The 18,526-nt window shown below is 45.8% G+C and overlaps 2 protein-coding genes across 5 annotated transcripts in view; both read right to left on the minus strand.

Moving 5' to 3' along the window:
• Window positions 1-18,285, minus strand: ZNF621 (zinc finger protein 621). 4 transcript variants are annotated; one of them, XM_027097163.1, is made up of 5 exons: window positions 17,767-18,285; window positions 15,958-16,043; window positions 5,028-5,212; window positions 4,341-4,448; window positions 1-2,254 (listed from the first exon to the last, which is right to left on the minus strand). In XM_027097163.1, the coding sequence occupies exons 1-5, from the start codon at window positions 17,866-17,868 to the stop codon at window positions 1,194-1,196; spliced, it is 1,542 nt and encodes a 513-aa protein (XP_026952964.1). In that variant the 5' UTR covers window positions 17,869-18,285; the 3' UTR covers window positions 1-1,193. The 4 variants fall into 4 exon arrangements, with proteins under 4 accessions (XP_026952964.1, XP_026952965.1, XP_026952966.1 ...); XM_027097164.1 differs by having other exon boundaries at window positions 4,341-4,445; window positions 17,767-18,270; XM_027097165.1 differs by lacking the exon at window positions 17,767-18,285 and having other exon boundaries at window positions 5,028-5,154; window positions 15,958-16,091.
• ZNF620 (zinc finger protein 620) overlaps window positions 4,341-18,526 on the minus strand; it is a 27,373-nt gene continuing 13,187 nt past the window's right edge. Inside the window, 3 exon segments of the mRNA XM_027097167.1 lie at window positions 4,341-4,445; window positions 15,958-16,890; window positions 17,767-17,818. The gene's annotated coding sequence lies outside the window, so the exon portion shown is untranslated.

An 18,526-nucleotide genomic window follows, 5' to 3' on the forward strand; every position in this document is an offset into this window, starting at 1 on the left:
TTAATTAAAAAATACTTTATTGCTAAAAACTCTTAACCATTATCCAACAATGCAGTTTTGTCACAAACCTTCAATTTGTAAAAAACAAGTGATCTGCGAAATGGATAAAGTGAAGCGCAATAAAACAAGGTGTGCCTGTAATGCATAACTCAAGTTCTTTTTCCAGGAATTACTTCACACAGTCCTTTGCACAGTTATAAAAGATTCTCACCTAAGGTCAAAAGCAAGAGCAATCCAAAATTCCACTTCACTAACCTGTCACGTAAGCTTAACCACTGACCCGTTACATAGCCCTCTTTATTCCTAAAATACAATTTTGCAGGCATATTCAGATTTCCCCCAAATCGGCTGCTCCTATTTCTTTAGTAATTTGCCAAAGTTCATGTTTACAATTTGGAGAAAAGTCAATGTAGAAACCAGTGCTTGCAAACAGGAAACCAGAATGCACACCAAGAAAAATTTATGCAACAGATGGAGCAAAGATGAATGCCTTGGTGTATATTTACTTAGGAAACCAAAGTTACAAGGAAACATCTAGATATCAGAGCAAAACCAAAGATTAAAAACTTCATGTTTAAAGACATGATTGCTATTCATCATATAAATGATTGTTATCACTGTATGTTTTCTTTTTTTTTAAACTGGTTATTTCAAATGATCTTTTGCAGAGACGTACAAGATCCTCAATGATCTGTGTCAATGGCAACCCAACTTCAACTGCATGAATACACCACACCTTCACCCACTGAACAATCTGCATTCATTTCTAAAGGCCATGGTTGGAAGCTCATTCCAATTCTCAACTCTGACAGGTCTTAAATGCCTCCTCTGTTTCTCCCAGGCTGCTTCTCTCTAATCACAGGGGCCTAATACAGGGATGTCCTCTCTCTCAAACGTCCCTAATTCACCAAAGCGTCCTATTAGCACTTCGACCACCAGCAGCCCCACAATGCAGACACAGCCGTTACTGTTCAAGTCTGAAAGGGACCAAAATGAAGGTCAAGTATTTCCATTTTCTACCCAGAAATAAACAGAAAATATCATACAAGCACAGTCTTTAAATATATCTCGATTACAATGGCGCTTATGCCAAAACAGCCGTAACACATGTACGGTGTAAAAGCCACAAATCAAGCTTAAGTTAGGTTGGAGATCTGCTGTGTGTAACAGCCAGAGAAGTGCCAAGACAGAGCTCACGAGGGGTGAAGAGAAGGGGTCAGAATAACTGGGGAAGGCTTCACAGTGGGAGGAAAACCCTGGAAGACTCGTACTATTTGGACAGGAGAAGAAGGGACTCCAGAGGCAGGCAGCAGCATTAACACGGGCCTAGAGGCAGGAATGAGGACGGCGTGTGGCAAGGCCAGTGAAGGCATGGCCACAGCCGGAGCAGAGCAGGGACCCTGGAAAGGCATGTTAGCTAAGGCTGAAGAGGGGCCCTGGGGACACAGCAGGGATGGCCCGAGAGCCTTGCCAGGCTTCTTCTCCCCGGGGTGCAATTTCTGATGCTGAACAAAGCTGCCATACCACTTGAAGGCTTTCCCACATGCCTGACACTCATAAGGCTTCTCTCCGGTGTGAACTCTCTGATGTTGAATGGAAGCAATCTTCTGGGTGAACGCCTTGCCACACTCCTTACACTGGTAGGGTTTCTCCCCGGTGTGAATTCTCTGGTGGGCGATAAACAGTGACCTACACCCAAAAGCTTTCCAACATTCCTTACATTTATAGAGTTTCTCCCCAGTGTGTAGCCTGTGATGCTGAAGGTAGGCTGCGCTCCGACGGAAGGCCTTGCCGCACTCCTTACACTCATAGGGCTTCTCACCCGTGTGGATCCGCTGATGCTGGGTCAAGGCTGTGTTGGAGCTCAGACCTTTGCCACACTCCTTACATTCATAGGGTCCTGCGCCAATGTGATTTTTCTCGTGTACGATACAGTCATAGCTGGACTTGAAAGCTTTGCCACATTCCTTACATTTGAAGGGCTTCTCCCCAGTGTGGCTCATCTGATGCCGAATGAGCTTTGAGTTATATCTGAAGATCTTCCCACATTCTTTACACTCGTAGAACTTCATTCCACCTCGAAGTATTAGATTGGGATTCAGACTGAAAGTCTGCCATGGTGCCTTGCTTTTAAAATCAAAGTGCTGAGACACGTTTCTGAAAAGCCCTCCCACTGGCATGCTGTGCACCTCTGTTTCTTCAGGGGCTTCCTGCTTTACCACTGGCTCTTCTGTCTTAGTCCAGGACTCACCACCTGACCAAAGAAACCACAAGTGTTCCTCGTTACTGAACTGGAAGGGAAACAGGATCCAGTGTTCCTGATTTTCTCTCGTAGGAAGTGATTTTTAAAAAACATACCAATAAGATGGCTACAAGCATCCATAAAGGAGGATGAGAGAGAAAAAGAAAAACAATAACATATAACTGGAGAAGTGACGACACTGGAACCAGTCCAGGAAGTGCCTCTTATAAGGAAGGGCTGGGGAATGAACCAGGGCAGGTGAAATGTGCAGAATGAGAATGGGAAGGGGACTTCCCTGGCTGTCCAGTGGTTAGGACGCCATGCTTCCACTGCAGGGGGCTCAGATTCAATCCCTGGTTGGGGAACTAAGGTCCCGCAAGCGATGCGGCACAGCCAGTTAAAAAAGGGGATGGGGGTAAGGAAAAGAGGCAGGAGGGGAAAAAAAGAAAAAAGAGTGGGAGAGGTGAGAGGAATCAGCAAGAAATGGAAACAGGTTTTAAAAGAGAGAGAGGGAGATCTCGAAGAAGGGAAAAGACACCCATTAGATGAGCGGCTGAGCAGTGCGGTAACACACACAGAGAAACAATGGATCCCAATGCCCCACCTGGAAGCCAGGAAACCACCCATATTCCGAATTCTAAATAATGGCCTGATAATTCTACTTTTTTTTTTTTTTTTTGCGGTACGCGGGCCTCTCACTGTTGTGGCCTCTCCCGTTGCAGAGCACAGGCTCCAGACGCGCAGGCTGAGCGGCCAGGGCTCACGGGCCCAGCCGCTCCACAGCATGTGGGATCTTCCCGGACCGGGGCACGAACCCATGTCCCCTGCATCGGCAGGCAGACTCTCAACTACTGCGCCACCAGGGAAGCCCTGATAATTCTACTTTTAAATATTCCACATAGGTGTTCCAGTGGTTAGGACTCTGTGTTCTCACTGCTGAGGGCCAAGGTTCAGTCCCTGGTCGGGGAACTAAGATCCCACAAGCCACACAGCACGGCCAAAAAAAAAAAAAAAAATCCACATAATATTCTGGGATAAAACATTAGTTCTTTCAGAAAGTCAGCCAGAACACAAGTTGATCGAAGAGCTGTAGGCTACTGTGGTATTACTGCTAAAGGAACCACTATTTACAACGTTGCAGTATGTGTGAGAAATGAGGCCTGGAAACTTTCTTCCTAAAAGAAAGAAAATCCAAGTAAACAAAAGCTCCCAGGACTGGTAAGCAGTCTCTGGGAAATTTTAGGGTGGGTGGGTGTATTGGGTGTGGTATTGGGGGAATATTCTTGCCCTTTCCTCTATAGCCCTATAGAAAACAAATACATCGTAAACCTCACGATTATGACATCAGGAACTTTTAAATACTAAACATGATTTAAACACTAAAGAGGCAAATAAAATCACAGCTATGGCACAGATAAATCAGTTTGACCCACAGAATAATATTTTCCTTAAAAGTATGGATGAAACCCTACTTCTTTGCCATGAAAACTGGCATAGGGCTTCCCTGGTGGCGCAGTGGTTGAGCATCTGCCTGCCGATGCAGAGGACACGGGTTCGAGCCCTGGTCTGGGAAGATCCCACATGCCGCGGAGCAACTGGGCCCGTGAGCCACAACTACTGAGCCTGCGCATCTGGAGCTTGTGCTCCACAACAAGAGAGGCCGCGATAGTGAGAGGCCCGCGCACCGCGATGAAGAGTGGCCCCCGCTCGCCACAACTAGAGAAAGCCCGCGAAAAGAAACGAAGACCCAACACAGCCAAAAATAAATAAATAAATAAATAAATAAAAAAAAAAAAAAAAAAAAAAAACTGGCATAAAATTAAATATTTTCCCTGGTAAAGTGAGAAAAGAGGTGGTTTCAGAGGTAGTGGGTCACAGCTTTTCCGTGGGAGGATAGCCATGTGGATGTGGACAGCGTGCAGCTATGCACTCCTAGGGACTGGTCCTTCCGGGCTCAGAGCGGGAGCTCAACAGAGGTCAGAGAGTGTACTGAGTACTACCTTATAAAAACTACAGGGAGCTTTGTTCTCTGCTGCAGGAGAAATATTTCTAGTAAACCAGGAAGGCAAACCAGAAAGCACTAGGTCCTCTTACTCACCTGGACAGATGCCTCTCAAAATCTCTGCTTCCCAGGGATCTGGGCCCCATGGTGCTTCCCCTCTCTCCAGCTGGGAGATCAGAACAGGTGTAGGGAATGGAAGTGCTTCTCCAGCAAGAAAGAGAGAGAGACAAATTGAGGGGAGACATCCAGAGCTGTTCCTGAGATCTCTCTGCCCACCCCATCGTGGGCTAGTTGGGGAGGGGAGAAGTGGACTGCCCAGGGGACCAATGGGCCACCAGGGGTTCTGAGGAAGGGGTCCAAACTGTGCTCCAAGGTATGGCCAGGGAGACAGTGATTCTCCTCAGGGAGAAAGTGCAAGCTCACCCTGACTCAGAAGAAAGGAAATCCCTCCAGGAAGGATGTATGTACTGATATCCTGGGAGGCTCCTCCACACAGGAGAGGGCCCACATCCCACAACACTGGAAGGATGGAGGAACAGAGGTCTCCCGGGGGTACCCGGGAGAATCCTCTCCCTTAGGGTCCAGAACCACGCTCTTCCCTGGGAAGTAATGAAGTCCAATTTCAAAGCCAAAGGGAACCTGAGATTTCCCCACTCAGCATCTCCAAAGGCTGATGAGTGCAGAACTCCCCTCTGGAGCCATCAAACCTAAGGACTACTAGAATCCCCAAGATATCTGAGAAGACGTAAAACTATCACAGAGGGCCAATGAGAGAGACCTTACCCAGGGAAGCCACATTTGCATAATTCTCCAGCATCACCTCCCTGTACAGGGCCTTCTGCACAGGCTCCAGGCTGGCCCACTGGTTCTGGGTAAAGTACACGGCCACATCCTCAAAGGTCACTGGCTCCTGAAACAACAGGTTCCTGCTGAAGCCTTGAGCGAGGGCCAGAAGGGGGCAGTCTGAGCTGCAGGGAAGAGATGGACCTGCCAGGGTCTGTGACTCTGAGCCCCGTGGAAGGTTTGCTCTATGGACAAGAGCATTCAGCACCCCAGCCAGAGGCCAGCCCTCAGCCAGTGTTCCCACCTCCAAACTCAGAACACCAATGCTCTCCCACCTACTCAGCTCTGGGGCTCCAAACTGTCATCCTAACCTCATAACTTGGCATCTGGGGCTCTCCTGCCTGGTAACTGCATCAACCCCTATGTTCATTTCTCCATGGATCTGTCCCTCTAGCACCTGCTGCCCTCATGTACTCTTAACCTGTCACCTAATTTTCTGTACACCAACCACTCTCTGTCTCCCCTCAGCCGAAGTACATATGCATGGCCGCATGTACTCCCTGCCCCAGCTTCTCCTGGCCTTCCCCAACAGCTTCCACTACGCGCAGAGGAGCCACTCCTTAGGAATAGTCCCAGTGCAGCTACATGTAAAAAAGTGAAATTAGAACATTCTTTAACACCATACACTAAAATAAACTCAAAATGGATTAAAGACCTAAATGTAAGACCAGATACTATAAAACTCTTAGAGGAAAACATAGGCAGAACACTCTCTGACATAAATCACAGCAAGATCTTTTCTGATCGTCTCCTGAAGTAATGGAAATAAAAACAAAAATAAACAAATGAGACCTAACTAAACTCAAAAGCTTTTGCACAGCAAAGGAAACCATAAACAAAACAAAAAGACAACCCACAGAATGGGAGAAAATATTTGCAAACGATGTGACCAACAAGGGATTAATCTCCAAAATTTACAAAAAGCTCATGAAACTCAATGTTAAAAAAACAAACAACCCAATCCAAAAATGGGCAAAAGACCTAAATAGACATTTCTCCAAAGAAGACATACAGATGGCCAAGAGGCACATGAAAAGATGCTCAGCACCTCTGATTATTAGAGAAACGCAAATCAATACTACAATGAGATTCACCTCATACCAATCAGAATGGCCATTAACAAAAAATCTACTAACAATAAATGCTGAAGAGGGTGTGGACAGAAAGGAACCCACTACACTGCTGGTGGGAATGTAAATTTGTAACAGCCACTATGGAGAACAGTATGGAGGTTCCTTAAAAAACTAAAAATAGAGCTACCAATGATCCAGCAATCCCACTCCTGGGCATATCTGGAGAAAAACATGGTTCGAAAGGACACATGCACCCCAATGTTCACTGCAGCACTGTTTACAATAGCCAAGACATGGAAGCAATCTAAATGTCCATTGAGAGAAGAATGAATAAAGAACATGTGGTACATATATACAATGGAATATTACTCAGCCATTAAAAAGAATGAAATAGTGCCATTTGCAGCAACATGGATGGACCTGGAGATTATCATACTAAGTGAAGTAAGTTAGACAGAGAAAGCCAAATACCATATGATATTGCTTATATGCAGAATCTAAAAAAAAAAAAAGATACAAATTAACTTATTTACAAAACAGAAACAGACTCACAGACTTAGAGAATGAACTTATGGTTACCAGGGGACTGGCAGTGGGGGGAAGGGATGGATTGGGAGTTTGGGATTGACATGTACACACTGCTATATTTAAAACAGATATCCAACAAGGACCCAATGTATAGCACAGGGAACTCTGCTCAATATTCTGTAATAACCTAAATGCGAAAAGAATTTGAAAAGGAAAAGATACTTGTATATGTATAACAGAATCACTTTGCTGTACACCTGAAACTAACACAACATCGTTAATCAACTATACTCCATAATAAAATAAAAATTAGGAAGCATCAGGAAGATGGTGGTGTGGGAAGATGCAGAGTTTGCCTCCCCCCACAACTAGGGCGCCTGCCAGACGCTGGTGGGGGACCCTGATGCCCAAGGAGATGGGAATAAGCCCCAAGTGAACCGGTAGGACGTGGGGGTACTGAGCGGGAAGGAGAGGTGGAGGCTAGATAGGACCGGCAGCCCTGAGGGTGGCTGAGAGGCGGGAGGGGGTCCCATGACTAGTGGGACCCTCAGGGGCTCGGATCATGGGGAGCACACCCAGCATTTCCCCTGCCCAATCTCCAGGACCAGAGGAGCAAGAGAGGGGCGAAGGGCGTTTGCACCACCCACTCGGGCCCACGGAGACTGCTAAGTTCCCAGGCTGATTCCCCAGCCCTCCAAAGCCCACTCCAGGCCGCATCGGTCCTGGGGAGGGAGACCAGGGAGAACAGGAGAGGCAGGCGGGAGGGGCCCTCTGGGTCTGGAGGAGCAGGAGAGGAGCGAGGACATTTGTCCTGCCCACTCGGGCCCAGGATGCCTGCTGAGCTCCCAAGCGGGGTCACCCACCCTCTGAAACCAGAGGTGGGGGGTACACCTGGGCCCCTTCCGTTCTGTTGAGCCTAAGCCCCACCCCCCACCTCTGTCAGGGCCTTTTCCAGCCCTGTGGGTCCTAAGCATAGGCCCTGCCCACCACCCAAACCTCGCCCCTGCTTAGGCCATGCCTTCCAGAGCCAAGGCCTTTTCCATCTTTTTTTTTTTCCTACACCTTGTTTTTACTATTATGGTTCTGTTTTACCTTCTGGTTGTTGTTTCATCTATATTTTTATTTTTATATTTTTTCTAACATATCTGTTAGCTTCCTAGTTTAATTTTATTTTTTACTTTGTTACTGTTCTTTTTCTTTTTTCTTTTTTTTTTTTTTTTTGCAGCACCCTGCACAGCTTGCGGGATCTTGCTTCACGAGCTGGGGGTCGGGCTGAAGCTCCTGCGGTGGGAGCTCCGAGTCTGAACCACTGGGCTAACAGAGAACCTCAGACCCCAGGGAATAGTCATCGCAGTGAGGTCTCCCAGAGGTCCTCATCTTGGCACCAAGACCCAGCTCTACCTAACAGCCTACAAACTCCAGTGTTGGAAGCCTCAGGCCAAACGACCAGTGAGACAGGAACACAATTCCACTCACAAAAAAAAAGGAAAATAAAAAAAGGAGATGGCAGAAAAATATGTCACACATGAAGGAACAATGTAAAAACCTACAAGACCAAATAAATGAAGAGGAAATAGGCAATCTACCTGAAAAAGAATTCAGAGTAATGATAGTAAAGATGATCCAGAATCTCAGAAATAGAATGGAGGCAAGGACTGAGAAAATACAAGAACTGTTTAACAAAGATCTAGAACAACTAAAGAACAAACAAACAGAGGTGAACAACACAATAACTGAAATTAAAAATACACTAAAAGGAATCAATAACAGAATAACTGAGGCAGAAGAATGAATAAGTGAGCTGGAAGACAAAATGGTGGAAATAAACTGCCAAGGAGCACAATAAAGAAAAAAGAATGAAAAGAATTGAAGACAATCTCAGAGACTTCTAGGACAACACTAAACACACCAACATTCGAATTATAGGGGTCCCAGAAGAAGAAGAGGAAAAGAAAGGGTCTGAGAAAATATTTGAAGAGATTATAGTCAAAAACTTCCCTAACATGGGAAAGGAAATAGTCACCCAAGTCCAGGAAGCAGAGAGTCCCATACAGGATAAACCCTAGGAAAAATACACCAAGACACATATTAATCAAACTAACAAAAATTAAATTCAAAGAAAAAAAAATTAAAAGCAGCAAGGGAAAAGCAACAAATAACATACAAGGGAATCACCATAAGGTTATCAACTGATTTTTCAGCAGAAACTCTGCAGACCAGAAGAGAGTGGCACGATAAACTTAAAGTGATGAAAGAGAAAAATCTACAACCAAGATTACTCTACTCAGCAAGGAACTCATTCAGATTCGACAGAGAAATCAAAAGCTTTTCAGACAAGCAAAAGCTAGGAGAATTCAGTACCACCAAACCAACTTTACAACAAATGCTAAAGAAACTTCTCTAGGCGGGAAACACAAGAGGAGAATAAGACCCACAGGACAGAAAGCCCAGAGTTAAGCCCAAGCACATATGGTCACTTAATTTATGACAAAGGAGGCAAGAACATACAATGGAGAAAAGACAGCCTCTTCAATAAGTGGTGCTGGGAAAACTGGACAGCTACATGTAAAAGAATGAAATTAGGACACTCCCTAACACCATACACAACAATAAACTCCAAATGGATTAAAGACTTAAATGCAAGACCGGACACTATAAAACTCTTAGAGGAAAACATAGGAAAAACACTCCGACATAAACCACAGCAAGATCTTTTTTGACCCACCTCCTAGAGTAATGGAAAGAAAAACAAAAATAAACAAAATGGGACCTAATTAAACTTAAAAGGTTTGGCACAGTGGTGCCACACAGTGGCACAGTGGTGCCACACAGTGTGCCACACTTCCCTGGTGGCACAGTGGTTGAGAGTCCACCTGCCGATGCAGGGGACATGGGTTCGTACCCCGGTCTGGGAAGATCCCACATGCCACGGAGCGGCTGGGCCCGTGAGCCATGGCCACTGAGCCTGCGCGTCCGGAGCCTGTGCTCCGCAACGGGAGAGGCCACAACAGTGAGAGGCCCGTGTACTGCAAAAAAAAAAAAAAAGGTTTTGCACAGCAAAGGAACCCATAAACAAGATGAAAAGACAACCCTCCAAATGGGAGAAAATATTTGCAAACGAAACAATGGACAAAGGATTAATCTCCAAAATATACAAACAGCTCATGGAGCTCAATATCAAAAAAACAAACAATTCAATTAAAAAATGGGCAGAAGACCTAAGTAGATATTTCACCAAAGAAGACATACAGATGGCCTAGAGACACATGAAAAGATGCTCAACATTACTAATTATTAGAGAAATGCAAATCAAAACTCCAATGAGGTATCACCTCACACTGGTCAGAATGGCCATTATCAAAAACTCTAGAAACAATAAATGCTGGAAAGTGGCTTCTCTTGTTGTGGAGCACAGGCTCTAGGCACATGGGCTTCAGTTGTGGCACGTGGGCTCAGGAGTTGTGGCTTGCAGGCTCTAGAGTGCAGGCTCAGTAGTTGTGGCGCATGGGCTTAGGTACTCCGTGACATGTGGGATCTTCCCGGACCAGGGCTCGAACCCGTGTCCCCTGCACTGGCAGGCGGATTCTTAATCACTGCGCCACCAGGAAGCCCCATTGGGTGGGTACTTTTAAATCTTGTCTTTGGGACTTCCCTGGTGGTCTAGTGGTTAAGACTTCGCCTTCCAACGCAGTGAGTGTGGGTTCAATCCCTGGTCAGGGAGCTAAAATCCAACAAGCCTCATGGCCAGAAAACCAAAAACATAAAACAGAAGCAATATTGTAACAAATTCAATAAAGACTTTAAAAATGGTCCACATCAAAAAAATCTTGTCTTTCATTTACTCTTTACAACATATATATGAAGTCAGAGTTGTTACTCCCGTTTTTCAAAGGATGAAACTAAGATTCAGAAAAATTCATTACTTTGCCCAAGATCACACAGCCAGGAAGTGACACAGCTGGGACTTCAACCCAAACCTGTCAAACAGCAAACCTGGGCTCTTCCCACATAGCATGCTGCCTCCGACACGGGGCTCATGAACTTCTTCGAACACATAGCTAACCCCTGAACCTCATCATAACCTGCTGTTGCCCCATCTTTGGAGAACACCTTTTCAAACCCAACTTCCAAAATTACCTATCAAGCCATCTTTACTGTGCTCCCTCCAGGCCACGTGGGGCCCCTCCCCCAATCTACACTGAGGGATCAGCTAGCTATTTCAAAACCGCACACACCATCCTAGAAGCCAGAGCCTCTGCATCTTCCATGAGATGTAGGAGCAGTTTCTAACGGTGTCCACTGGCTACCTTCTCTGCTTCTATAGACAGCACAATGCAGACCACAGAGATTGGGCTCAGCCTGGAGGGGTTTCCTGCCTTCTGCACCTTCTCACCTTCATGACCCCACAGATGATTCCGTCTCCTAGGAGATTCTCACCACCCTATGCAGTCCAATGAAAAGGAAGACACCTACCCACAGGGGCTCAGCTAAGCCCCTTACTCTTTGAGTGTCCCAGTCTCTCCTGGCAGCCTGTGCAATGGAGTCAGCAGAGGGGACAGGGAGAAGGGAATGCTCTCACAACTGCTCCTGGGGGAAGCAGGGAAGAAACATACCCCAAGCATAAATGCTGGCAACTTAAACTGCTCCCAGCCACTCTACTGGCACTACACTCAGGTCTTTCTTAGGGGGTCCTTTTTAAACAAAAACTAAGGAACTCAGTTCAAAAGGAAACGTTGAGAGAAGAACAAATTTAGAAACTTCTCAAAGGGAGAGTTGACCCTTAAGCTGGGCAATGACGAGGCTCAAAGGGCCCCCCAAATAGCTTGAGCCCCAAATCCAAACATCAGACAGAACCATGATGTCCTGTGAGTAATCACTGCTTCAACAACAAGGCATTAAAGGGCTTCTGACGACAGCGACCACAGGCTCACAGGTAAACCAAAGTTCACCTCTGCGTGCAAGCAAGTCAAACCTCACTCCCTCACATCTTCAGAGCTGTTCTCACAACTTTCTCCACCCAGTACCATCTTCCTCCCCAAATTGTTCTTCCCATCTGCTGTCAAATAACCCCAGGTATCATGAGTCCAAAAAAATGCCTATTATTAAAGGAGAACTTACTTTTTCAAGACAGTTAGGTTGTTGATACATTCTTCTTCCTCCTATGGATGGTCCCTATGTACCTCAACTTATTTTAATTTTCTCCACAGTATTTTTCATCATCTGACAAATTATACTTTTATTGTCTATCTCCCCCCACCAGGTTGTAAGTCATGAGGCAAGGATTCTGTTTTGTTCATTATTGGTTTACTAGCACACAGTACATTTGCCTGGCAGATGCAAGATGATTAATATGAATTTGCTTAAAGAATTAATTTCAAAAATGGTTTGATCACCAATAAAAATTTTTATACTTATGAAGAAGGTCAGAAAACAACAGCAAATACCACCTTAACAGTGAAGTGCCAGAGCACATCCATTAAAGTTGATAATTTACCAGGCACTGAGGTTCTACTTTCTGTGAAAGACTGGAGGAGGAGCATAAATATAGGAAAGAAACATAAACATCTTTGCCTGCAGATGAAATAGCTATCTGCCTAAAAAATATCCAAGACGCAGGAGAATAAACAAAAAACATTTAAAACTGACAAAATAATTCATTAAGTTAGTTAGATATAGGATAAGTGAACAAAAAAGATTACCTTTCCTAAATACCACCATAAACAATTAGAAGACAAAAAAAGAGAAAATAAGACGCCATTCATATGAAAAGAGCTAAGAACCAACCTAACAAAAACCTGCAAAACCAAGACAAGATAACTAAATGTTTATTAAAATAAATAAAAGAGGAACTGAATAAATTGAAACATACAGTGTTTCTGAATGGGAAGAATCAAACTTGTAAAGAAGTCAATTACCCCAATTTTGCCTAGGAATTCAAAACAATCCACTCCCCCACCAAAAAATCAATGAGATTTATACAGGGGTAGGGGATCATTTTGAGTAATCTGAAAAAAGTAAGTGTGAAAGACTAGCTGAGAAGGTTTTGAAGGAAATACATTTTTGAAAGAAATGATGAGGGGGAATTAAACCCTACCTTAAAAGGACAATACTTCAAGAAAACGAGACTACAAGCCATAGATAGTGAGAAAATATTTTAAAAGACATAATAAAGGACTATTATCCCAAGTATATAGAAAACTCTTAAAACTCAATAAGAAAATGAACAACCCGATTCAAAAAATGGGCAAAAGACCTGAACAGATAACTCACCAAAGAAGTTATACAGATGGCAAACAGGTATATGAAAAGATGCTATACAACAGCGGTCCCTAACCAGGGACCAGCTTCGTGGAAGACAATTTTTCCACAGACTGGACGGGGGTGTTGGGGGTGGTTCAGGCGGTAATGTGAGCGATGGGGAGCAGCCGATGAAGCTTCGCTTGATCGCCGCTTACCTTCTGCTGTGCAGCCTGGTTCCTAACAGGACCAGTCCAGTACCGGTCCTTGGCCTCAGGGTTGGGGACCCCTGCTCTACAACATATGTCTTCAGGCAAATGCAAATTAAATCAATGAGATACCACTACACATCTAGTAGAATGGCCAAAATCCAAGACACTGACAATACCAAATGCTGACAAGGATGTGGAGCAACATAAACGCTCATTCATTGCTGGCAGGAATACAAACTGGTGTGGCCACTCTGGAAGACGTTTAACAGCTTCTTACAAAACTAAACATACTCTTACCATATGATCCAGCAATCATGCTCCTTGGTATCTTCCCAATGAGTTGAAAACTTACGTCCACACAAAAACCTGCACAAGGATGTTTATAGCAGCTTTATTCATAATTGCCAAAACGTGGAAGCAACCAAGATGTCCTTCAGTAGGTGAATGGAGAAATAAACTGTGGTACAATCAGTCAATGGAATATTACTCAGCACTAAAACGAAATAAGCTATCAAGCCATGAAAAGTCACACAAGACCTTAAATGAATACTGCTAAATGAATAAAACCAAAATGAAAAGGTATGATACCAACTACACAACATTCTGGAAAAGGCAAAAAGATCAATAGTTGCCAGGAAGGGAGGGCAGAACACAGAGGATTTTTAGAGCCTTTGAAGAGGCTCTGTATGATACTACAATAATAGTAGGGGACATGGGTTCGAGCCCTGGCCAGGAAGATCTCTCATGCCGTGGAGCAACTAAGCCCGTGCGCCACAACCACTGAGCCTGCACTCTAGAGCCCACGAGCCACAACTATTGAAGGCCGTCTGCCACAACTACTGAAGCTTGTGCTCCTACAGCCTGTGCTCCAAAACAAGAGAAGCCACTGCAATGAGAAGGCCTCGCACTGCAACAAAGAGTAGCCCCCACTCACTGCAACTAGAGAAAGCCCGCGTGCAGCAATGAAGACCCAACGCAGCCAAAGAATAAATTAAATAAATAAACTAAATCTACTAAAAAAAAGAGTGAACCCTAATGCAAGCTACGGACTTTATGTGACTATGATGTGTCAATGTAGGATCATCAATTGTAACTAATGTACCACTCTGATAATGATGGAGGCTCTGCATGTGTGGAGCCAGGAAGCATATGGGGACTCTGTGCTTTTTGCTCAATTTTGCTATGAACCTAAAACTTCTCTAAAAAAATAAAGTCTACTAAAAAAGAAAGGGAAAGGGGCAGGGAGCGCAATACTTAATCTCTTACCTGGACTGCAACATCATCCTGACTCACACTCTTCGGCAACCAATGCACCACTACAGGCTGAAAACCTTTTTAATATATAAATCCATCCCTTTCAACTCCCCTGCTTAAAATCCTTTAGTGTCTTTCTACTGAACCCAGAATAGAAACCAAAATCTTCACAGTGACCTCCAAGCCATGTGCCTAGCTGTCCCACCTCACAATGAACTACTTCCTCTGACCTCTCCCTGTCTCCAGAGTACACCCAGCTTTCTCTCCCAGCCCAGGGCCGATGCATTTGCTGTCCTCTCTGGAAAGTTCTTCTTTACTTCTTTCTCCAGTAGTTTCCAAGACTATTTCTACCTCATCCTTGAGGTCTCAACGTCATGTGACCACTTCCATGAGGGCGTCCCTGACCACTACCTTCAAAGGTAGCTTCTTTGGGGCTTCTCAAATTTGAGAAGGTGCGTAAGAATCACCTGGAGAGCTTGTTACAACAGATTCCTGACCCCACTTACCCTACCCTCCTCACCAATCTGACTCCAAGTCTAGAGTGGGACTAACAATTTGCAATTCTAATGAGCACCCAGGTGATCCTGATGCTGCCCACCTATGGACCACACTTTTACGAAGCACTGTACTTTAGCAACAGGTAATTATGGTAACTTATTTGTTTTTGGTAAAAGTACCCTCCATGAGAAAAGGGAACCTGTCTGCATTATTCAGTACTATGCACCTAGCATTTAGAAAGCACATATGGAAAAAACAATGCTGGTCTCTCTGGGATACATCTACTACTTGTGGAGCAATCTCTTCAATAAAGAATTTCTCTGGGGCTTCCCTGGTGGCACAGCGGTTAAGAATCCGCCTGCCAATGCAGGGGACACGGGTTCGAGCCCTGGTCCGGTAAGATCCCACATGTCGCGGAGCAGCTGAGCCCGTGCGCCACAACTACTGAGCCTGCGCTCTAGAGCCTGTGAGCCACAACTACTGAGCCCACGTGCCACAACTACTGAAGCCCGTGCACTTAGAGCCCATGCTTCGCAACAAGAGAGGCCACTGCAATGAGAAGCCCGCGCACCACAACGAAGAGTAGCCCCCACTCGACGCGACTAAAGAAAGCCCGCACACAGCAACGATGACCCAACGCAGCCAAAAATAAATTATTTATTTATTTATTAAAAAAAAAAAGAATTTCTCTGATCTCGGCAGGCAACCTTTTTTTTTTTAAATCCCACATTCCTAATTTATCCCCCACCCCAACTCATTTCCCCTTTGGAAGGCTGTTTCCTGTATCTGTGCTGGCAACTTTTATTTGTAGAACATGATCTGGATTTCCACATTCAAGGGGAATTTCTTGGCTTGGGTCCCCCTTTTTCCACTTAAACCTATTCATCCAAACTCATCACTCTGTACACACAAGACTCTTATTTCCTCCACCACGTATTTACAACCATAGCCCTTGGGATGGACTCAAGAGGGAAACCATAGCCTGGCCAAGTTAGGCCTTCTTGGTCCTTTCCTGATTACCTGATAGCTAATGTGATTTTTAAAAGACTGAAAAGAAGCTCAGCTCACCTGAGGCCAAGTGGTTTGGAGCATGGCTGATGTTCCCTGGCTCCGTGCACTGTCTTCTGGGTTTGGAAGAGCAAGAACCTTAAAAGCTAAGAGAAGAAGAGCCATGAGTGCAATAGGCCCTGTGCTACGTCACCCACAGCCGCCTACAGTCTTCCGTCTTTTCCTTTCGAGCACTGGCAGGAGGCTCTATCAGCCCTGCTCTGGCTGATCGCCCCAAACCCTCATAAATTGCACTGCCTGGTCCTCGGGACAATCCATCACCTGCCTGCTCTGCCCAAGAGCGTTCCGGGGCCCTTTCACATTGAGCGGACCTAGGGATCCAAGACGAATCCCGTCCCTACAGTGCTGGGTCTGAACAAACAGAAACCTAAAAAAGCGCTTAGAGGGACCATGACATTGACCCCAAAAAGGGTGCCTTTGGAGAAAGGAGACGGGGTAGCTGGATCTGGATTGAGCTAAAATACTCAAGTGTTCCAGTGGGTGACAATGACAGGAGACCCCAACGGGTTCTCCACCCAAGGAAGCAGGAGACCCCAAATATCAGAAACTTCGGTACCGGGCACGGGAGGCAGTTGGGCCAACTTCTTTAGGACAAAAAAGAGGATCACGCCTCGGTGGGCAAGGGACTTGACCAGGGCTCTAGGAGGCCCTGCAGCCACCTCGGCGGCTGCTGCGAGGCCCAGACACCCGAGCACCGGGTCAGAGAGGCGAGTTCAGGGGCGGGGTGCTGACGAATCGCTAAGGAAAGCGAGGAAGCTGGCGCCGGACGAGACTAGCAGGAAGAACTCGCCTGAACCAAGCCTGTTACCCTCAAAACCCCAAGAGGTGAGTCTCCGAAAGCCGATACGGAACCGAGCACGGGCGTCGAACGCCCCTCTAGGCCGTCCGGAAGCAGCCCATCTCTGTGGTCCCCGCGGCGCGGCCTCACGTGACCTTAGGGGGCGGGAATAAGGGCGGGCTCTTGCCCGTGACGTCGTTTGCGGGCGCCGCACCGCTGTGCTAGCGGCGGGTGCCTCCGCCCCTGTGCTTCAATCGCTGAGCCGATTGAGGGCGGGCTGTGAGGGTGCAGATGTCACTTTGCTCTACTCAGATCTCGGCCTCTAGACCTAGGTGGGGCCCCAGTTAACCGACTGCCCCATCAGCTGTCGGCCGCCTTTATTCCCTGGGTCACGTGGAGCCTGGGCTGTGCAGGGGTGGGGAGAATGGCTTCTGTTGTGTCATCTCCTAGAGGCCCACGCCAGGCATCCTGCTTGGGTTCTAGGCTGGGCAGCCATTAGGAGAACCATGGTTCCCATCTACCTTTTTTTTTTTTTTTTTTTTTTCTCGGTACGCGGGCCTCTCACTGTTGTGGCCTTTCCCGTTGCGGAGCACAGGCTCCGGACGCGTAGGCTCACCGGCCATGGCTCACGGGCCTAGCCGCTCCGCGGCATGTGGGATCTTCCCGCACCGGGGCATGAACCCGTGTCCCCTGCATCGGCAGGCGGACTCTCAACCACTGCGCCACCAGGGAAGCCCCCATCTACCTTTTTAAGGCCCTCTCCCTTCCTAGGACCTAGGCGTGTGTGGGACCTTTTAGGGCAGATTCATTTAACAACCAAAATAACAGTGACTTAAGGTTGCCAGGCATCCTGTATATACAAGTCCTATATTAAATGATTTTGTCCTGTATTGACTTTGGCAGGATGCCCTAAATGTCCTGTGTTTAGCTTTTTTCAATCGAGTACAAAAATTCTGTAGTTGACAGCTATTCCGCCTAGTTAACTGGCAAGTAACTTAAATTTCAACACTGGCTGAAAAAAACAATCATACCTCCACAAATGAAGATCTGGATAATCCCTTACAGTCTCTCCGGCAGGTTTGTCTGAGGAAAGGAAGTGGGGGGGGGGGAGCGGCGGCTGAGAATTGAAACATTAAAAGGACTGTTTTTCAGATTCAAGAAACGAAAAGACTGTTCTTTTACCAAAGTTCCAAGCCACGAACGAGTAATTGCCCTTAAGACAGCCAATGACAGTGACAGTCTCACTTTGGTGACCCCTGCAACTATGCTTCTGAGAGTTATCAAATCAATGGCAGCCCCAATCTTCAGAACATGAGCCAATCAGTGACAAATGCCCTTGAAAGCTAGCCAATCAATGACAGTCCTACCCACTGGACAACAGCTAATTAGCAAATGCCTCACTACAGTGACGATGCTTCTGAAAATCAATGCGTCAACAGTAGCCTTACTTTAGTGACCACTTCTTGCCAGTGTGGTTGCCAACATGAACAGACTTTTTCTTTGACCACTGATAGGTCTACTGAACACAGTTCCATATATATGGTTCCTACTCACCAAGCACTTCAGAGCTAAAAGGCGAAATTGGCCTCCCACTGCTAGAAGACAGAATGACCCTAGATATCTGTATACATGACTCTATCCCAGGAGTTACTTACTATACAGTAAAAATTACAAGATATTGTTGAAATTAATAAAAATCTAAATAAATGGAGAGATTTACCATGTTCACAAATCAAAAGAGTCTATATAATTAAGATGTCAATTATACCAAAATTGATCTATAGATTCAAT

The sequence above is a fragment of the Aethalodelphis obliquidens genome, unplaced genomic scaffold, assembly GCF_003676395.1.
Source record: "Aethalodelphis obliquidens isolate GAN/ISIS:26980383/991018 unplaced genomic scaffold, ASM367639v1 scaffold112, whole genome shotgun sequence".
In the NCBI taxonomy this organism is placed as follows: domain Eukaryota; kingdom Metazoa; phylum Chordata; class Mammalia; order Artiodactyla; family Delphinidae; genus Aethalodelphis; species Aethalodelphis obliquidens.